The 22,675-nt window shown below is 45.1% G+C and overlaps 1 protein-coding gene across 6 annotated transcripts in view; it reads left to right on the top strand.

The window, feature by feature from the left end:
* RYR3 (ryanodine receptor 3) overlaps positions 1–22,675 on the top strand; it is a 570,624-nt gene that overhangs the window by 408,815 nt on the left and 139,134 nt on the right. For all 6 annotated transcript variants that reach the window (XM_082452325.1, XM_082452326.1, XM_082452324.1 and 3 more), the window contains 4 exons: positions 14,740–15,013; positions 17,050–17,164; positions 18,643–18,772; positions 19,929–20,032. In XM_082452325.1, the coding sequence (XP_082308451.1) occupies positions 14,740–15,013; positions 17,050–17,164; positions 18,643–18,772; positions 19,929–20,032 (623 nt within the window). The remainder of the gene's footprint in view (positions 1–14,739; positions 15,014–17,049; positions 17,165–18,642; positions 18,773–19,928; positions 20,033–22,675) is intronic.

The raw sequence follows: 22,675 nt of genomic DNA, 5'->3' as shown, positions 1-22,675 counted from the left end.
AGGTAGGGTGGTGTGAGAGCAGAGTGTCTTGAGAAATCCAGCGGTTAAACTGTATTCAGTCTTGGAGTGTGACATGTTACTGTTCCTGTGTATTTTATACTACTTGGCCTTACAGCTGCCAGGTGGAGGCATTGACATTTACATGGTACCCACTGTGTCCTGAGCATTGTCTTAAGCACTTCTGTAAGTATTACCTCATTTAATTCTCACAACGAAAATATGCAGTTGACAGTATTATTCCTGTTTTACAGTTGAAGAAACTGAAGTAAAGACAGATTAAATAACTTTCCAAAGTCACACAGGGGTGGCATAAAAATTCAAACCTTTGTCCACCTGAGTCCAATTCCCATCCATATTATTTATGTAAAAACATTATAGCAATGACTATGAAAGGTTCTTGAGGACTAAATTATTCAGTAATAGTGAGGTAGGGACTTCCCTGGTGGTCCAGTGTTTAGGACTCCACGCTTCCACTGCCGGGGCCCGGGTTCGATCCCTGGTCGGGGAACTAAGATGCCGCAAGCTGTGCAGCACGGCATATATATATATAGACACACACACACACACACATACACACACACACACACATATATATATATATAAATAAAATTTTAAAAAAATAGTGAGGTGGTTATGAGCACAGGACTCTGGAGTTAGGCTGCCTGGTCTTAAGTTCTTGCTCTGCCACTCTTACTGTGAGAGTGAACATGTGACCATGTCTCTGTGCCTCAGTTTCCTCATCGTTACGATGGACATAGCGTTAATGCTTCTCTTGTTTGGTTGATGCGATGATGAATTAGTTAATATATGCAAAGTGCTTTAAAGTGTGCCTGGCACAGAGTGAGCACTAATTTCAAGCATTTTTTGGCTATTAAAATGTTTGTTGATCACCTGCGATATCTCAGACACTGTATTTAGCACCGGTCAATCTATTTTAGCAAGATAACCATCCAAAGAACTGCAGTGGGGATACATTGGAGGTATGGGGGCCCATTGGGACATCACTGCAGTGCCCTAGATGAGAAGTTCTGAGGACTTAAATAAGGGTGGTGTGGTAGGCAGGATAGTGATCCCACAGATGTCCATATCCCTGGAACCTATATATATGTTAAATGACAAAGGGAAATTTAATTGCAAAAGGAACTAAGGCTGCTTATCAGCTGGCCTTAAAGTAGGGAAATCTCCTGGATTTCTGGAGTGGACCCAAAGTAATCACAAGGGTCCTTAAAAGTGAAAGAAGGTGGCAGACGAGAGTTAGAGGGTTGGGGACATGAGAAGGGCCTGGCTCAGGTCTCCTGGTGGAAGAGACCATGAGCCAAGGAATGCCAGAAGCCTCTAGAAGCTAGAAAAAGCAAGGAAATGGATTCTCCCTTAGGGCCTTTAGAAAGAAATGCACCCTGCCACGCCATGATTTTAGCCCAGTCTGGGTTTACCCATATCTGGGTCAGACTTCTCATCTCCAAAACCGTAAGATAGTAAATTGGTATTGTTTTGCCACCAAGTTTGTGCTGATTTGTCACAGCAGAAAAAAGAAAAATTAATACAGGTGTTAACAGCAAGAAGTGAGCTCAAGGGCTCAGACACATTCTAAAAGTAGGGTTGGCATATCTTGGCAACCAGTTGGAAATACGAGGAAGAGGAAGGGGTTACAGATGGTCTTTGCATTGCTATGGGACAGGATGGGTGACTGTGTTAATAGACATGGGGGTGGGGGGAGGCAGAGCTTAACTTTTATTTAGCTCCATAGGAGACACAAGAAGATTTTCCACACCTGGTCTCAATCTACTGGCTAGCCCTGCATGGCAGATGAAACAGGCATGTGAGTCCTAGCTTAGAGATGAGGAAGTGGAGAATCCGAGGCATTCGGTGACTCGCCCACCGATAGATGGCAGAGCAGGTCAGAACTCATCGTGATCATGCACTGGCTCCCAGTCCGGAGCGCCACAGAAATCCATGCATAACAGGTGTTCTGCATCTGTTTGATCAGTCGATGTGAGGCCCACCCTCGGAGTAGCTTGCATTCTTGTGATGGAGAGGAGAGTCTGTCAGGAGAGGGAAAAACTACCATCGATTGAGCACCAGCTTTGTGCCAGGTTCTGTGCTAGAACCTGAGTTTTACCTCATCTGAGTTTATCCCACAGCAAACAGCCAGATAGAGTGGCAGCCAGATTCCCATTTTTGTACACTAGGCGGCTAAGCCTGAGAGAAGCAAGATAATTTGGACAAAGTTCTTGCAACATGTGAAAAAGAGGCCAAGATGGGAATCAAGCTGCCTATCCAGGGCAGGGACCCTGCTCTTTCAGAACTGTGCAGGGATGCTGGGCGGGGGTGGGAGGGAGTGAAGGGGGGGACAGGCAAGCACAGACCTCAAGGATGCACGGCTGGGAGTTTGCCTCACCGTCAGTGTATTCTCCACAGTGAATAAGACATAGAAACTAAAAAGCAATTTGATTGCTTTCCCAACAGAGTAAAGACAGAGACCTCGGGTCCCTGAGTCCTTTGCTGTCCCATCTGTGCTTCGTCTTCATTTCAGAGATTTCCCCCCCTAACACATCAGCAAACATCATCTGTTCTCTCTGTGCTCTTTACCCTGTTGTCATCATCGGTCATTTAATCGCCTGAGTGTTTTTGAGAAAGTGATTATGAGGCTGGTTGACTATTTTAGAAACAACAGGCTAATTATCTCCATATGATGGATGAGACCCCAGGAGGCTGCAGAGATCGGCTGGCAGGACCGGCACCGTGAGTCCCACTGGTGCTTTGCGGGGCCGCCTCTAACGGCAGGGGGTGGCCAGCCAGCTGGGGAAACGGTCCTGGGGGCGAAGCAGTCTGCTTCACAAGTGGGGATGCTCTGGCCAAGGTAGAAGACCACTGAGGGAGGGAAACAGCTTTAGCAGAAATAGCCAGCCGCCACGAGACTGTCCCCACATGGCGTGCCCTGAGAGCCAAGGTCCAGGGCATCCAGGCCAGGGAGACTGGGAGGTTTGTAGGGTCCAGTTGTGCAGAGAGGTGAGAGACTCCGTCTCCTGTACAGCACTCACTCCCCCACTGCCTCAGCAGACCCCCTATTTACAAGATCCTTGGTTCGTTTATTATATTGAAGTGCTTCCTTGCTGACATAAAAAATAAAGTGAGGATTAGTCTACCAACGGCCATCCGTGTTGGAGAAACTCAGTTCCTGCCGCATCTGTCTTTTCTATTCTTACATGGTGGTCGTGAGGGTTAAGTGATCATTCAGATACAGCATTTAGCACAGAGTCTGACACACAGGAAGCTCTTAGTAAATACTGGCTACTACTGTTGTGAGAAGTAGAATGTTCTAGCAAGCAGCCTGAACTTTTATCCTTATTCCTCAGCCAAGGAAGCCGGTAGAGAAGGAAACGAGTAGACGTGTCCCAAAATTAAATGGAGAGCTGAGATGAGCGAGAGCGGGGTGCTTTCTTAGATGTTCAGCTGCTTGCTGCAGAGCCGGGCGGTGGGGCGCTTGCGCATCACATTCCTCTGGGGGTCTGACAGCCAGTGCCTGTTCATTGGGCCCCGTCGTAAACAGAGCGGTTCTTTCTTAGAACAACAATGTCCAGTTGTCTTTGCAGGCTTTGCCTTTCAGGTTTTCAGGGCCTTGTAACCTTGTTCTCAGTGATCTCAGTAGAATCATTGTTATACTGAAATGAGGCAAAAGTGGCACCAAGTGCACAGCCGGAGCCAGAGAGGCACCAGGCAAGTTCAGAGAAATTAGCATGATGAATTTTCCAAATCTCCTTGGAGTGGATGGATTTAACTTTCTCCCTGACCGTCTCTGCTCCGAAGTCTAGGTATTTGGATACTTTGTAAGCCCGGAGGAAGCTCTGGAGGTCAGAGCACAGAGGGCGTGAGACTTTCCCCAGTAAGTCTTCCCAGCTAAATCTAGAGAGTGTTACTGTGCCATCTGACCCCTGACATAGGGAGGGCTCTTTCTCCTCCAGCAATCAGGACAGTCATCAGAAAGGCCATCAAGTTTCCACAGCTCATCTCCTCGATGTAAGTGATTAGCGGTGTGCAGTGATGCTTCGATAATGACCACTTCCTCACCATGGTCAGTAACTGCTGGCATTTTAAGATTTTACTTCCTCAGTCTCAGGTTTTACTATTAGTATTTTCTGAATTTTATGAAGCTATTGAGTGTAAGCAGCACTAAGATGGTAAAGTAGATGGGTTTAGATTCTAGCAGGCAAGGTTTGAATCCCTGCTCGCTCATTTACTAGTTATGACGTTAGGCAAATTTCTGTAACTTCTGTATGTTTCAGTTTTCTTCTCTGTAAAAAAAAGAGAATAATAATTCCTACTTCACGGGGTAAGGGAAGGGAATATAAGAATTCACTAAAGCAGTGCTCAGTTTAATGTTCTGATACTTAGAAGTTGGTATCCCCATCTGCTTCTGAAGTGAATATACAAAGCACAGGTCATACGTAAGAACTTCACCTCCACAATTATCATTTCAGATGCTTTCATCAAAAAAGAACAGAAAACCCAATTCAGGTAGAGTAGCTGACAAGGGACATTTTTGACTGGCGTATCTGGAGGTTTAGAGATGGAGCCAGGCCCTGGTTGAGTTAATCCCTTGGCTCTGCTCACATCCCCAGCCAACACGGTGGCTGTAGTTCTGGGCCTTACATCCATGCTTTACAATGTCCCAGGGAAAAGCAAGACAGTTTCTTCTGCCCTGATATTCGAGGCAAGGATCCTGAGATCACCTTTGATTGGAGAACTCGATCATGGGTCAACTTATGAACCGATGAGTGTGACCTAGAAAATAACATGTGCGGGTGACTTAGTCAACAGAGCCACCTTTGTAGTGGTGTTGGGCCCTTTCACAGAGGAACATGGGCCATAAGGCAGAGAGGCAGATATTGGTACAAAAGCAGAGTTCTGTTAAGAAGGAAGGATGGTCAAATGGATGCTGGCTCAGTGTCAGGAATATTCATTATGCCACGATGGTCATCACCTTCAGCATCTTTCATATACTCAGCAGGTAGTGTTGAGATGCAGGCAGTTCTACCCTTGATGTTCAGAGGGGGAGTAGAGGCCAAAAAGCTGTGTTACGGGAACTAGAGAATGTGCTGCCTGTGGTGTGTGTACATTATCTAATGGGCCATAGCGGTTCTACGGTAGGTACTTTCCGCGTTTGATGTTGTTCTCGTTTGACACAAGCTCTGGGCCAGATCCAGAGAGACTTTGCTTTTGTCAGCAACCCTGTCATTTATTTACTCCAGTTGCCTCATAAAAAATTTAGAAAACAGGCTCTGTCTTAGGTCCCAATGTCTGTAGTACTTGATCACTGAGATGCTCCAGTCTGATTTGGAGCTTCAGGAAAACAGTCAAATATCCTCAACCCAGGACTTCCTATCCATGGAACTATATTAGTTTCCTACTGCTGGTGTAACAGATTACCACAAACTTGGTGGCTTAAAACAACACAAATTTGTTATCACCCAGCTCTGGAGGTCACAAGTCTAAAACGGGTTAGGAGCATTGCAGTCTTTCTGGAGAGAATCTGCTTCTTGCCTTTCCCAACTTCAAAAGGCCTCCTGCATTTTTTGACTGGCGGCCCCTCCAGCAGAGGTACCGGTCCAACCTCTGCTTGTCATCACAAGTCCTTCTCTGATTCTAACCCTCCTGCCTCCTTCGTAAAAGGACCCTTGTGATTACATTGAGCCCACCCAGATAACCCGGGATAATCTTCCCATCTCAAGATCCTTAACTTAAACACATCTGCAAAGTATCTTTGCCACGTAAGGTAACATATTCACAGGTTCTGAGAATTTGGAGCTGAACATCTTGGCGGGGGTGTAGAGGGGCATTATTCAGCCTACCCCAAGGAGGAAGAAAGCAGAGGTCAGAATACACTTGTTCTTTCTACTCAGAATTGATCTACCAACTGTTACGCCTCCAGAGCATTTGCAGCATACCACAAGCTGACTTTTTAATCACCTAGAATTTAAAAATAAGTGTACGTAATTTAGAGACACATAACTGTTTTTTTTCCCATTGTAAGTGTGAGCATTATAAATTGCTTTCTAAGTTTAAACTAAGTGCAGTGCAATTTTGTTTGCTCCCTCTCCACAATGTAATCGGGAACACTTTTTCTTCCAAACTGACCCAGATTTAAGAGCACACTCAAAGAAATGTAACACCAGCATAGGTTTGGAATCTGTAAGTTGCAGGGATTTGCTTTGCCAGTGGCCAACATCTGCTCTCTGATAATAAGCATGCACTTCATTGTTTGATGGCCACTTGGACTGTAGTCTAAATTTAGAGATGAAAAGATTCTTTTCAGACCTCTGAAGCCTAAAATTTAAACCTGCACCATGAGAATAAATGGCCTTTCTCTTATTGTAGTTGGCATGGCAAAGCTGGTAATTTGACCATTTAGAAAAGCGTATACCAAGTATGATGGGTGACTCCCTAGAGAATTTGCTTGCTAGGTTCACAGAATGGTGGGCTTGAGGTTCTGAGGTCCAATAGGAGGTTACAAAGTGACAAGAGGAAGGAAATAAACAACTTACCAACAAATACTACCTGGGCTCCCAAACCGGTGTACTAAGGCTAGCTCTAATTTGAAGACACTCTAATCCTTTCTTCTTATGTGGAATGTCTGACTAGTCGAGAAATTAAGTAGTGAAGTAGCTATTTTTCTTTTAGACTACCTTCCAGTCATCAGGTCTCCCTAAACAATACAGTGCCTTAGAAATATTTCCACTCTGAGTTAGCCTGAGCAATCATGTAAAATGCGGTTTCTAGATCATATACTTGATATAATTGCCTAGATTTGACTATCCCTAATTAGACTAATTACAAAAGTAAGGTGTGAGTCAGAATGTTAATAATTTCATAAGTGAAGCCATTTATAGTCATCAAGGAAACCACATGTACACGTCTAGCTTCCCAAAGGCGTTCTGTTTCATAGGACTTTTTATCTCTCAACAGAAAAACAAGGGCTTGGTTACATATCTTTCTTTCTTTTTTGTTTTTGAAAAGAGCACGCTAGCTTTTTTAAAATCCCATGAGCTGAACTATCCAGCTCACTTGACAAGGCCTTCTTGGAACAGGTAAATCGGTGGATAAAAATCCTAGCATTGCAACCAAGACTGGGGAAGCAATTTTATCACATGGGGTGGAGGTTCTGAGTGGAGCAATTAGGCGTGTGTGCACATGTATGAGAAAATAACAGGGGCCAGAACATGATGGCAAACAGTAGATGGACCTCTCCACCTCACCTTTACCTTATTCCCAGAGCCTCGCCCCCTTCAGGAGATGTATTTCTTTTCTTTTCTTTTTTTGTAGTTTTAGCAATTTTTTTCCCCATTGATTAGCAATGTTGTGTTAGTTTCAGGTGTACAACAAAGTGATTCAGTTATACATATACAAGTATCTATTCTTTTTCAGATTCTTTCCCCATATAGGTTATTACAGAATATTGAGTAGAGTTCCCCATGCTATACAGTAGGACCTTGTTGGTTATATATTTTAAATATAGCAATGTGTACGTGTCAATCTCAAACTCCCAATCTATCCCTCCCCCCCGCCTCCCCGTTCCCGTAACCATAAATTCGTTCTCTAAGTACAGAAACAGACTCACAGACTTAGAGATGTGTTTCTTATGAACACCAGAGTGTCTTTAGTCATTAACGGGCAGCATTTCCAAAGATGAATTTAGAAAAACAGCAGAAATGAAATCAATATTTAGTTGTATCTGTCTCTGCTTAAGAAAGAGATTCAGATATATCTCGAGAATCGCCTCCGTTTGCTTTGCTGAAAATCCTTCCAAAATTGTCAGCACTCTCCCATTGATACCAGACAAAAAAAATAAGTATTTACTACGTGAACTACTTGTGTGAATCATATTTGGAAGGGAAATGGCATTCCAAACCATTGGAATGTCTTTTCTCTCAGATCGTTTTCTATCTCCCTTGGAGGGACCCTCTTAACTTCATGATAGAACTTCTTCCTCCCTTCTTCTTTAGTCTCCATGTAATGTGGACCTATTCTAGAAACATAAAGAATTTTAGATAAAAGGACTCGTTAGGGAAAAAAGTAAGAAGGGAAGATCTGATCATTTCTCTTCTCTGATTTCTTTCGGGTATATGTATTACAATGGAAGTTGTACCTTCTTATAAGTTGTCTTATTTCTAAATGTCTTAGGCAACACAGTTTCACCCATTATTTTACACTTTATTTCTTCTTCACATGTATGTATTTAGTTTTCCCAGCTAGGCTGCTGTGGGTAATTACTGTGTCTTGAAATAGTTTCATATAGAGTTCTTTACTCAAAATTGGGCACGTAACAGAAATTATCGTTCTATTAATAAGCTTATTTAGGAGGGACACAACTGGAGGTAATTCAGCTACTAAGATGAGGAGAGGCAGAAACAGGTGAGTGACGTCTGTCCTGAGGCCTAGATATACATGGCCTCCAGAGCAAAGCCTTCTGGAATTGACAGCCCCGGTTTCCAGCATTAATGAGTGAAGTCTTTGCTGAAAGGTAAGCTAATGTCAGGGGCAGAGGATTAATGCCGCCCCCTGCAGCCTGCAGCCCACCTTTTCTCTGTGCACCCCATTGTACTGGCCGCAGAGCAGGCTGCAGAAGGCCCAGCAACCTCCGTATCAAAGATACCCGGCCCCCTCCTTGCTCCCAAGGTGACTGATCTTCAACCCAAATGGAAGAGGGAAGCATTTAGGGCCCTTCAAGCTGGCGGGAAGCCCTTTGGTGATGAATGAGTAACGGCTGGGCCCCTTGCCGACTGCCGGGATTCAATTTTCGAGATAATGATTCTTTAATCTTCACTTTAATTCTCAATGTGAGCTGTCTTACTCTTTTTATACTCTCATTTAATCTACCTCCTATCCAGAAACAAACAGAGAAAGCTTCCTAAGCTGCACTTTTCAAGGTTCAGGTCTCAGCCACTTGATTAGAATCACATAGCCTAATGGAACAGGGTTTCATCTTAGCTGGAGGGAAAGCTTTGCTTTCCAATCACAGCCATCACCTAACGTAGGCCTTTTATAGAGACCACTGATTCTCTAAATTTTGGTCTTGAGACCGCTTTATGCTCTTAAAAATTACCAAGGATCCCAAAATGCTTTAGTTTATGAGGATTATATCTATCACATTAACACATTTAAAACTGAATTAGAATTAGAATTGTTTTAAATTCTCATTTATTATCAGTTTTATGAGAAAATGGTTATTAATTCCTTTAAAAATAATAAACCCAATTATGCTTAGTGAAATAAGTCAGAGAAAGACAAATACAGTGTATTATCACTTATATGTGGAATCTAAAAATTAAAACAAACAAATGAATATAGCAAAACAGAAACAAACTCACAGATATAGAGAACAAACTAGTGGTTACCAGTGGGGAGAGGGAAGAGAGGAGGGGCAAGATAGGGTAGGGGATTAAGAGGTACAAACTACTATGTATAAAATACGTAAGCTGCAAGGATATATTGTACAGCACAGGGAATATAGCCAATATCTTATAATAACTTTAAATGGAGTATAATCTATAAAAATACTGAATCACTGTGTTGTACACCTGAAACTAATATATTATAAATCAACGATACTTCAATAAATAAATTAAATAATAATAGTAAACCCATTACATGTTACATAAATAACATACTTCTATGAAAAACTACTGAATTCTTAAAAATTAAAAAAATGATGAGTGACGTTGTTTTGTATTTTTATAAATCTGTGTCTCACTTAGAAGATAGCTAGATTCTGTTGTTTGGTGTTTTTTTTTGAATTCTTGTATCTGGTTAAAGAATTGGCCTCAAACAGACATATAGTTGGAAAGGGAAGGAGTATTTTTAGTAGCCTTTTCAGTTAATTGTAGATATTCTTCTCTGATACTGCGTCAAAACTCGGCAAGTAATAGTTCCTCAGAAGTTAATTTGCTATGTGGGATCTGAAATCATAGTAAAGAAATTTTTGTATTTGGTTACATAACAATCCATTGGTCTATCTTACATATTAAATGGATTCTTTTACCCATGATGCTTTTGTAACATCATGCATTGATCTTTGGGAAATTATTGGTTCACTGAGTTATGCAGAGCTTTCAAATGTTGACACATTTTATTATAAAATATTTTAAAATCATTCATTAATATCAACAGCTTAATCAGAAAAGTCTTTAAGTGCTGGGAAGCTGTCAAATTCACAGTGGCAGATAAACATTTTGCAGAATTCTAGTTTTCACTTGAAAGCTCGAATGATAAACTTGGCAATAGGTACTATCAGTTGTTTTCCTTCAAGTGACAGGCTTCTTTCATTTTTAAGAAAATATCTGTTAGTCAAGTGTGACTAACCATAGTTTGTCTGTCGTTCTTTTAATTAAGATGTCATTCCATGACATAAGCACCTAGTTTAGCTCATAACAATCACGACAATTGCACAGGTGTTTTTCCTCAGGAAAACCGCTGACCTTTGTACAACAGAAGAGCTTTAGACATGCTTCCCATTTTGTCAGACGGGATATTAAAAGGATGTATACTCAAGAGTTTGTTGTTAATAAAATTAACAATCTTTATATTTTACTCAGAACATTCTTATGTGACACTGGGCGTTGTTCTAGGGATGCGGCAGTAAAGCATAGAGTTTGGTGCTGCTGCCGTGATTTGTGCTAGGTCCCCAGCAGTTTTACTCACTGTTGCTTTTGCACCATCAGTGTTGCTATGCACACAATTAAAAAGGCAAACAACATCTTAGAATTATTATGAAAATACAGTAGGCCTTGCAAACTTCCTGAAGGGTCTTGGAGACCCCAGGGGTCTGTGGACCACATTTTTATAGCTTCTGGCATAGATAGCATAATAGTTACCCTATATTAAGCCCACGGTATATGCCAGACATGGTTGTGTGCATTAATTATTTTAATCCCCAGATGTACAGATATATAGAGAGCCTACCACATTCTAGAAAATGTATTCTTGGGCTTCCCTGGTGGTGCAGTGGTTGAGAATCCGCCTGCCAATGCAGGGGACACGGGTTCGAGCCCTGGTCCGGGAAGATCCCACATGCCACGGAGCAAATAGGCCCGTGAGCCACAACTACTGAGCCCGCGAGCCACAACTACTGAAGCCCGCGTGCCTCGAGCCCGTGCTCCACAACAAGAGAAGCCACCGCAATGAGAAGCCCGCGCACTGCAACAAAGAGTAGCCCCCGCTCGCCGCAACTAGAGAAAGCCCACGCGCAGCAACAAAGACCCAGCGAAGCCAAAAATAAACAAATAAATAAATTTATTTAAAAAAAAGAAAAGAAAAGAAAATGTATTCTTTTTAACCTTTCTACCCTGGTTACGCTGCTCTGATGCTGGCTCGTGGGAGCTAATTAAAATCTGAGGAATTGTCAACAGCGTTGCTGCCAGGGGTATATGCTCCATTTTCTCAGCCCCAGAAGTGTTTAGACCTTTAGAAATTCATGATTCAGTCTACGTTTGCTTGGTGGGTGCTAGGTCTCTAGCATACGTCAGGCCACAAAGTATGCTGTGCTTCTCAGGGTTCTTAAGAATGTTTCCTCCCACTCCCCAATTTGCTTTCTTCTCATAGTTATTCTTTCTCTCACTTTCTGGACCTTGGTCTCACCATTTGAACCCCTGTCCAACAAGAATGGCCTTAAATGTCATGCCTTTGGCTGAATTACATCTGCCCATCAATACATGATGATGAGTTGCTTTTTCTGTCAGGATCTTGGGGCCACATTTCTTTAGCTGAGCATTAGCTTGGTCACACACAGATAATTGTTTATCCTGTTGTCTCATACGTACCTTGAAGGCTGGCCTGGACGAAGAACCTGTGGGGCATTTCCTGCTCCACCCTTTCGGGTTAAAGAGCTGTTTCCCAGAAATGGACTCACAGACATAGAGAACAGACTTGTGGTTGTCAAGGAGGATTGGGGGGGAAGGGTGTGATGGATTGGGGGTTTGGGATTAGCAGATACAAACTATTACATAGAGAATGGATAACAGCAAGATCCTACTGTAGAGCACAGGGAACTGTACTCAGTGTCCTGTGATAAACCATAATGGAAAATAAAACTTTAAAAAAAGACTGTGTATACATATATATATGTGTGTGTGTGTGTCTATACATGTATATATATGTATAACTGAATCACTTTGCTGTATAGCAGAAATTAACACAACATTGTAAATCAACTATATTAAAATAAAATAAAATCTTGCCCTTTCCAAAAAAGAAAAAAATAGCTGTTTCCTTTCCCATTTGCCCTCTCATGAGATGTTTTGCTGGCAATGTTTTGTTCTCTAGGCTACAAATGTTGATTTGGATTGATAAGTCTGTGGGTGGCTAAGAGCTCGCCCAGATCCCGAATTAATCCGAAAGCCAGGTTAAGGGAAAGCTAATATTTGCTTGGTTTCATTATGACTGTAAAATTCCCTGTTGGAATGGTCCTTGAGCTGATTAACGACTCTGTTGGTTGTTTTTCATGTGTGGCGGGGACTGTGGTGATGTGTGTTATCTCTGCAAAGAATTTGGTTGTAGGTATTGAGAACTGTAATTCTTTCAGGCCAAATTCAGGCTTAAGAGGGAACTGTACATAGAAGACTAGGACTAGATAAAATTACGTTGCGTCCAGGAGTGTCTGTGGTTTTGTCCTGCTTTTATTCCTTAGTGTGACTGTTAGGTAGGAGAAACAGGAACTTTTACATTTGGCTACTGAGGAAACAAGTTCCTGAGAGGAGCCCAGGCTTAGACCATAAACAACTTTTCTCTCTCAGAGAGTACAGATATTATCTAACCTAACAGATATTAGTCAGCAATCCCTGCCTAGTGAGATCTCTTAGGAACATCTTTTAACTGTGCTTCTCTCTGCCTTGGGTCTCCTTTTTTAAGTTTTTCAGCTTATGTCTCCTATCTGAACCTAAAACACACACCGGGTTGATAGACACAGCGGTAAGTTAAATTAATCCATTACATCTAGATCTCTTCTGCAGCTTTGGTAATGAAGTTCTATTTTTTTTTTTTAATTTTTATTTATTTATTTATGGCTGTGCTGGGCCTTCGTCTCTGTGCGAGGGCTTTCTCCAGTTGCGGCGAGCGGGGGCCACTCTTCATCGCGGTGCGCGGGCCTCTCACCGTCACGGCCTCTCTTGTTGCGGAGCACAGGCTCTAGAGCGCAGGCTCAGCAGTTGTGGCTCACGGGCCCAGTCGCTCCGCGGCATGTGGGATCTTCCCGGACCGGGGCTCGAACCCGTGTCCCCTGCATTGGCGGGCGGACTCTCAACCACTGCGCCACCAGGGAAGCCCTGAAGTTCTGTTTTTATACCCTTATGATGAGCCATTGCTGTATGTAGAGCAGATACCTGCCGCACTTAGTGGTATGGAGTAGAAAACTCGACTGTTAGAGATGGGCACAGGCTCCCGAGAGCAGCCATCAGAGTTGATTCCCAGTCATTTCACTGATAGACTAAGTGACCCTCATCCTCCCCTGAGCTCTGCCTTTATCACTGGGTCTGAATTAACGATCTTGGTGCCATCCATACCTTGCAGGAGCGTGACAGGCAGAGCCGGACTTGGATGAAATTCTCAGAGCAGCATTTCTAACTTCTGTTACGGCATCTTCTGGAAATGTGTATGACATGGAGAGGGGTGAGCAGTAGCTTCCCAGACATTCTGGCAGGGTCCCCTGTCTGTCACTCTGTCCTCCTGCACAGATCTGCCTCTCTCTTTTGGTCATCTTCCCGCACCAGTGCCCATCAGCACTTCTCGGGGGCCATTCAGTTCAACCTCTGAAGGTCCCAGGTCTGGTTTGAGGCCCACTTCAGCCGTCTTTCCTTTACTTGTGCAGCCAGTGGTGTTTCTGTGCAGCCAGCATGAGCCCTGATAAGTTTTGAATTCAGAGTCCTACTGGTTTCCCTCTTGATGCTTGTGAAATTAGTCCCTGACATAACGTCAGCTGACTCCTGCCAAAGATCCAGGACAACACAGCCAGTTCAGCGGGTGATGGGCAGATGTCCAGTGTTGCAAGGTCTTTGGACCTAATAGAGTGTTCTCGGTCCACTGCTCTCCATCCCCTAATGTATGTTTATGTTTGTGTCATCTCAAATATATTTTAGAGTTCTTGAATCAGTGGCATGGCTTACTCAGTTCGTGGTACGTGGTATCTTTAGAACACTTGGAGAATAGCATTTATGGTAGAGAAATCCCAGCGCTTAATAGTGCTCTACTCTAAAGAGGCAGTGACCAATGTCTTCTTAATGTTTTCATGCACCCAGAATCACTCACTCCCCACTCTGTCCCATGGCGCTTGCACCCATACCCCCGTGTTAGTGTGTATTACATTATATTATAAAATAAAGATAAAATGTAACTCTTAAGTCAAAATGAAAACGTAAAGAGCCAGCTCGTGAGCACCCTGAAGGCAAGAAGGCACGTTACTTTGTCTTCTACATCCAGCATCATTCAAACGTCATTTAATGTCATTTAATCCCAATAGAATATTTAGGTTTCTCAATTCAAAGTGGAGCTATTCTTTTCTTATAGTACGGCTCACGGTCCTGCCTTTTGGTAATATGTTCTGCTTCTCTACCTGCCATACCCCACCCTTAAAGAAAGAATTTTTTCACCCTGCCCAGCTGATGATGTGTATTATCACTGAATGACGTGGCGGAAGTACGCAGCTCTCCTGAGCCTTGACAGCCGCGGTACTGGTCCTTCCTCTTGTCCTTCTAGCGACGCTGAAGGAGCTCATCTCACAGACCATGATCTGCTGGGCCCAGGAGGACCAGATCCAGGATGCAGAGCTGGTTCGGATGATGTTCAGCCTCCTGCGGAGGCAGTACGACAGCATCGGGGAGCTGCTGCAGGCGCTGCGGAAGACCTACACCATCAGCCAGGTCTCCGTGAGCGACACCATCAGCCTGCTGGCTGCCCTGGGCCAGATTCGCTGCCTGCTCAGTGTCCGGATGGGCAAGGAGGAGGAGTTGCTCATGATCAACGGGCTGGGGTAGGTCATTCCCATCAAGGGCAAGTTCTCAGAGACGCTTCCGGTGGGAAAACCGGTTCAACTTGCTACATGGCAGTTCCGGAATCAAATCACATAAAACCTCCGTGTGCCCCCATCCTGACTTCACTCCTCATGGGATTATATGCTCATTAAATCAGTCACCTTCGATAACCTGAGAGACCAGGGCTACTTGGGATGAAGGGACATGGCCAGAAGCAGTGGGGAGGAGTCTTGGAGAAAAGCAGATATTTAGTTTGAATCTGATAAAAGTAGCCCCAGGGAGGCAATGAAAAAAATCCAGAGGAAGGGGCAGTGTGTTCAACCCAACAAGAGAGAAACGTTTTGAGCACTTGATTTTTTGACTGGAGATCTTCTGAGACTTCCCTCTGAAAAATTACAGCCCAGTTCCTCCCTTTTTTCAGGACTAATGTGGAGTCATTTTCTTCAGTTCGTTGAGACACCTTTCCCCATGACAGTAGCTCGTGGCTCTTCCTTAGAAGCCATGTCACCAGAAAGACTGCATTTTATTTATTTGTTTATTTTTAATTTCATCATTTAAAAATTTTTTTTATTTTTATACAATTTTTAAAGGTTAGTTTTCATTTACAGTTATTACAAAATATTGGCTAAATTCCCCGTGTTGTACAATACATCCTTGAGCCTGTCTCACACCCAACAGTTTGTACCTCCCACTGCCCCACCCCTATGTTTCCCCTCCCCACCTCCCCACTAGTAACAACTAATTTGGTCTCTATATCTGTGGGTCTGCTTCTTTTTTGTTGTATTCACTAGTTTGTTATATTTTTTAGATTCTACATATAAGTGATATCATACAGTATTTGTCCTTCTCTGTCTGATTTATTTCTCTTAGCAGAATGCCCCCCAAGTCCATCCATGTTCCTGCAAATAGCAAATTTTCATTCTTTTTTATGGCTGAGTAGTGTTCCATTGTATATATATACCACAAGAAAGATCACATTTTAGACATCAAAAAGATTTCCTTTAATTAGGTAGCATAGTTCCCTGTTGCAGATGAGAAAAACTGAAGCCCCAAAAGGCTCACTGACCACAGCCCACAGTTTTACTTGATTAAAATCACGCACTAGAGCTACAGCCTTCCTGCTGCTGGATGTTCCATCCTACCACCCTCGAGCCAGCAGAGTAAAGGAGCATCACTGAGGCCCAGAACAGGGACTCTGAGGATACCTGCTGGGAGTCGGAGGGAGATGCGTGCATTTTTTAAACTCATTTCCAAAGAGGAATCTTATAATAGAGATGAAGAGACTTTTATGGAAAGAGAAAAAAGCCACAGAATTAGCCTCTCCCCCAGGCCTTGCAGTAGACACAGCTGCGCTAAAAACTGAGTGTGTCTCCTCTCAACAGCTGCAACCCTTGGGGGAATGGGAATGGGCAGAGAGTAACCACCTGCAAGGGATTCCACAGCCGGGTCACAGGATGCTTCTGTGTTTTGATTTGCCTGCAGCTTTATTATGTGAATTTATGTTGAATGACTTAAAAATATAATTTTTTTTATGTTTCATTGTTGATCATTTCATTGATTTTTTAGCACTGTTGTCCAAAAATATCATTGGTACCTAATACACAATTGCCTTAAGGAAAGGGTACAGCCCTACCATTTGGATATCTGAAGTACACAGAGACATAGATATAAGGACAAGAGAGCAGAAAATAGAAGACCCTTAGCACACAGAGGAAGAGAAATCCAGTGATTTGAGCTGTCTCAAAACTATTACAAGCAAAAAAATCAAGGGACAACTGTTTAATGTCATTAGAAGGAAATATTTCAAAGAAAGAGAGCACTTAGTAGAAATAAAGGAGCACAAAATATTCCTTTCAGCTAAAGAAAGGCCCTCCATGTATATTCTCACCAACCTAGTGCCTTCTTAGCGTCTTTCCAGCACGTCACATGTACATTACTTCACCCCGAGTGTGTTTGTGCATTTGTGTGTTCTCGCCCCTGAATTGTCGTAGCATTGAAATAAGCAAGGGCTGACCTCTCTCTCCGATTACCCTAGAGACATAATGAACAACAAGGTGTTTTACCAGCACCCCAACCTCATGCGAGTCCTCGGCATGCACGAGACAGTCATGGAGGTGATGGTGAACGTGCTGGGTGCAGAGAAATCTCAGGTAATGCTCCGAGGAGAATTTAACCAGAACTTGACCCCTGGGCAGGGACACGTGAGGTGACCTCTTCACAGCCACATGGCTGGTGCCTACTGCCTAGTGACTCTTCCCAAGCAGGGGGCGGGGATGAGCACACAGCCAGGAAGGAGGCAAGAGATGGGGTCCAGCCAGTGTAGGAGTTCTTCTCGCTCATTCCACCGGGTTGCTTAGTCTCCTTCCCATCCTCTGCAGCCCTGCTCCTTCCGAGATGGAATGCCTCTGGTGCCGCTTAGGAGCCTGGTGTGTTTGGTGCTGTGTCAGGAGAAGGCTGTTCTAAAGGAGAGCACGATTTTAATAACGATCCTGGCAGTGTTCCCACCAGAGCATGCGTGTTTCCTCCCTGAGCCAAGCTCCTGACGATGTTGGATTTCCCGGCCAGCTCCCCCATGAGGAGCCTGCTGTCAGGGGGAGCTCCTGTTGCCAAGGGGCAGGGCGTGCTGATAGGGCCCACCTGGGCATGTATCCCAACTTGTCTGCGTCCTCCTCAGAGTTAGAGAGCTTCTGAAGGCAGAAGATGGGGTATGTTTTCAAATATTGGAAATTCCGAAGTGCCTGATCCTAGGAAAGCAGTTCCACCAGTATTGACAGGTGAGGGTTGTGAGGGAAGAACAGGAGCCAAGCTTACCTTCCTCCTCACTCCCTTCCTTCTGGTCTCTTTTGAAAGTGGACTCTCTCCAGAAGATCCCTGAGCAAATGTCTGGCTGCCTCAGCAGGCAGGCAGACTGGAGCTTTCAGGAAATTAAGGGCTTTCTAGGGTCCTGAGCCAACACTGACACCATTTATTGAACATGATTGATCAGACAGAAGATGTGGCCAAGCCCTGGATATGCTAATTACTTTGTTAAGCAGAGAAGCCAAGCACTGTAGATGGTAATAGAAGTTGGCATCTCGGTGCTAAATTGTAGGAATCATATTACGAGTACTATAGGAGCCCATAGGAGAGTGGTTATCGAGGACAGAAGTAATTGGGGAAGGCTCACGGTCTGAGAGGGTGATGCTTTGGGGGCTTCTACAACTGTAGGGGCCAGTCTTTAGCCAGAAGACTCAGGTTTGATGATAGTTTTGGGTCTTGTTTGTCTGTGATCACCCATCTCCCTTTCTGTCTACTCCCTTCCTAGTTAGAATGGTCTGATGTAGGGTTGTACAGTTTCTCATGACATGTAAGGATGACTGGGATTCTGGTTTGACATCGATTTGCTTTGAAAGAAAGATACTTCAGGAACTATAATTAGCTCTCAGTATTTGTAGAAGCCTCTTTTAGGTGTGTATTCTCTGTCCCTCCTATGAATCAGTCTTGGAACCATCTGGAAGTAAGGAGAAAATTCCTTTTCCAAACGGTTGGCAGCTTGCAAGACTTCACCCTAAGACTCTTTGAAGTCAGCCTTTTCAGAAAGGCCTCGTGATAGATTCTTCTCCCTGACACTTTCTACTTCTCCCTACAGATTGCCTTTCCAAAGATGGTTGCTAGCTGTTGCCGCTTCCTGTGCTATTTCTGTCGAATTAGCCAACAAAATCAGAAGGCCATGTTTGAGCATCTCAGTTACCTGCTGGAGAATAGCAGCGTTGGCCTAGGTAGGTCACATTATAACGTCTGCTGTTGGCTCAGAGGTTACCCTCCCCCTGCTGACCACTTAGGCAATAAAGGGAAAGAAGTCACATGCATGCTATGGTATTTTTAAATATAAGAAGGAGCCCTGCCTGATCTAAAAACAGGTGAGATGATAATAATACCATGTCTCTGCTCTCCAACCTGAGTAGAGAAGTCGCTGCCAGCCAGCGCTGGTGACAGATTTGTGTCAGCATAGTCACACAGTTTGCCTCCTCTCTCTGGGGACCAGCGGCTCATGGTATATGAAATGCTGCCTGAGACTGTGGATGTAGTCTGGAGATACAGCGCCTCCCAGCCCATTCAGCTGACCAGGGAGCAGTGCTAACGAGACCAAGGTCATGGATCCAGTCCCCTCTTGGGCTGCATGCCTGTCCCATCAGCCAACCAACCAGTGCTTTCGTAGCTGCAAGGCAGACGGGCCAGGAGCAACTATGGACAAACAGTGGAAATCCATCACCACTGCTAGAAAACCAACGCATGCACATGCCTCACTCACTGTTGTGCATGTAGACCAAATGAATTTGTGGAAGACTCAAATACACACATTACGTGCACGTGAAATCTGAAATCTCAGTTTTCCTATTTATCAAATGCAACCATACACTAACCAACCTTTTTATAAAATGCCACCTGAAGTTTTTCTCAGTTCTAGCCTAAGAACCAAACAAAGGAAATGAAAGACAACGTTGGTGACCTGATTTAACTGTTAGAGCTAATGCTGTTTGAGGCTATTTTTAAACTCTAGGTGGTGACCCCAGAAATGGCCAAGTTATGTGAGCTTAGTTGATCAAGTGACATCTGAGACTTTTGAATGATCACCAAATGGGGGCCCAAGAACTTCCACGTTAGAAAAGCACTTGAAAATACGTGGTCCCAGCTGATCCTATGAACTGATTTTCTAACTTAAGCTATGTTCGCAATCAGTAATGAGTGTGGGGAGGAAAGATAGCAAATAGAGGTCTTCTTAAATTGGGCGGGCAGCCCCCCTCGGAGGACAGCGATGGGACCCAGGTTTTGTGTTTGCTGCCCTCTCCTGGCCAGTACTGTGCACTGCAACCTCAGCTCAGCGCTAGATGGCCTCTTTCTCCCTTTCTTTCTCCTTCTCTCCTCCTTCCTCAGCCTCCCCGTCCATGAGAGGATCCACCCCGCTGGATGTGGCTGCTTCCTCTGTGATGGACAACAACGAGTTAGCGCTGGGGTTAGAGGAACCAGACCTCGAGAAGGTAAGTGGCCCTGGGGAGGCACTGTGCTTGCTGCCCTCTGCCTGCAGCACAGCCAGGCCAAGGAGAAGCAGACGGAAGTCTGGGTCTCCGTCAGAACCTCTTTAGCGTGTGACAAAAATATGGGGGGGAATGTGAGTCACTGGCAGCTGTGTGATAATTAGGACCAAGCATCTCCTGTGGTCAGGGCTCGCCAGCTCCACAGACGTGGACATGTGTGTTCTTTGTGTGTGAAGGCCCAGCCTCACTGGTCTACATGGGACCCCCAGAGACCTGTGGTTCCTAATAAAGTTCTGTGTCATCGAATTTACATGTTTATGCACTAAAGAAAGCGACATGACAGAAAACGGTATAATTACTATAAAGATAAAGAGCGCCCACACATGTCCTCTCCGTGGACAGAGGAGATGAGACTGAGCTACCCGACGTCGTCGGGACGGTGAAGTGCACTCCTGGTGGGGGTCAGGCCACCTCGCCTCCATCATTTCCCTGTCCCGTCTTGGGACTGTTTACTTGACTAGACAGCTGACGAGATTGGCAGTGAACTTCCTGAGCGTGGAGAGGAGCAATCTAGTAGGGGGACAAGGAGAAGGTCGTCCACTGCGTGGTGGGTTTGGGAGCACCTAGGAGCGGGCCCCTGACCCTGACAAGGGGACCAGGAAGGGCCCTCGGCAAAGAGGTGACCCCCAGCGTGGGCAGAAGCTACGCAGCCACATCGTGGGGAAGCGCGTGCCAGGAATGTTTGAAGTTCAGAGAGGAGAGCATGGCGTGCTTGAACTTCGGAAAACTGGGTGTGAGCAGAGCGCAGAGTGCTTGGGCGGAGTGGTGAGGAAGGAGGGGGAGCAGAAAGGAATGGGCCTTATGCTGCCATTGCTGCTAATAACAGAAGTCCACGCTCCTCCGGAATCACTGTGTGCCATGCCCCCTCGGAATTAACTCACATGACCCTCAGGACAAGCCTTTTATTGTTGCCCTAGTTATAGGAGAGGAAGCTGAGGCATAGAGCGATTAGGGAACATCCTCAGTGTCGTGGGGTTTGTAAGTGTCAGAGCCAGGGGTCAAAAGCACTGAGCTCCAGAGGCCGTGCTCTTAACCTATTATATTGTGGGACCTCCCTGTAGAGCCTGGAGCCACGGAAACCACTGGAGGGCTTCAAGCAGAGGAGCAACACAGCGCCGTTTGTATGTTAGAAAACACTTCCTGGTTTCAATAAGAAGAACTGATTGGAACAGAAACAAGACAACCCCCCCCCACCCCCATACACACAGGGACTCAGGAGCTGTGCACCCAGCAGCACGATAGGTGATAGCTGTTCCATAAATGCCCTGGGTATTCCTGGTCTCTGCCTCTGGTGGGACAGACCAGTCAGGCTCAGCTCTTCAGACATTTAGACAGCAATAAATATCACGGTTTTTATTTGGGTGGTGTGATGATAACGGACACCTGTATTTAAAAGCAGTTAATGGTTCTCTTTATTTATTTATTTGCTTTATCACTTATCTGTCATCAACCAGCCTTCTTTTTTTTTAAATTTATTTATTATTTATTTTTGGCTGTGTTGGGTCTTCATTTCTGTGCGAGGGCTTTCTCTAGTTGCGGCAAGCGGGGGCCACTCTTCATCGCGGTGCACGGGCCTCTCACTATCGTGGCCTCTCTTGGTGCGGAGCACAGGCTCCAGACGCGCAGGCTCAGCAATTGTGGCTCACGGGCCTAGTCGCTCCGCGGCATGTGGGATCTTCCCAGACCAGGGCTCGAACCCGTGTCCCCTGCATTGGCAGGCAGATTCTCAACCACTGCGCCATCTGGGAAGCCCCAACGGTTCTCTTTTGACAAGACAGTGCCACAAGGCTCAGTGCCCATCACCCCACCGTCAGCCTCGTTCACCTGTTCAGTTGATACTGCTCGACAAGGACCACAAGCCTCCCTCAGAAGATGCAAGACATGTTGAGTGGAGGCCAGGAGGCGGGGAGAGGGGAGAAAGGGGACCCAGGGAAATCTGTAGAGGAGGATGGTGGGGTTGCTGCCTCCTTTTCAGGTGGTTCTTGTGGCTCAGCACAGTGTGCAGACTTCACTCAGAACAGTGTCGGGAAATGCCCCAAGTGTGGTCCCTGGGGGAGAAGGCGACGGGCCAGTAAATGCTGCCATTCCATTCCACCCTTCTGTGTATCACAGCAGGAACCAGGCCTGAGACTGTACAGCAACCACACACACACACACACACACACACACACACACACACACACACACACACACACACACACACACACACACACACGGACGCACGCACACACACGAGCACTTACTTTTGTGGCCGGTGAAATGCCCTGCACCTGTAACCCTGAAAACTCTGCCTAATTCCTGCTTTTATTAATGCTTTTCCGGACTTTATTTATTTATGGCTGCATTGGGGCTTCGTTGCTGTGCATGGGCTTTCTCTAGTTGTGGCGAGTGGGGGCTACTCTTCGTAGCAGTGTACGGGCTTCTCATTGTGGTGGCTTCTCTTGTTGCAGAGCACGGGCACTAGGGCGCACGGGCTTCAGTAGTTGTGGCACATGGGCCCAGTAGTTGTGGCTCGCAGGCTCTAGAGTGCAGGCTCAATAGTTGTGGCGCACGGGCTTAGTTGCTCCGTGGCATGTTGGATCTTCC

Source organism: Balaenoptera physalus (assembly GCF_965194825.1).
Source record: "Balaenoptera physalus genome assembly, chromosome: 2".
In the NCBI taxonomy this organism is placed as follows: domain Eukaryota; kingdom Metazoa; phylum Chordata; class Mammalia; order Artiodactyla; family Balaenopteridae; genus Balaenoptera; species Balaenoptera physalus.
Note: the sequence above shows the minus strand (reverse complement) of the source record. Positions and strands in the feature narration are given on the sequence as shown.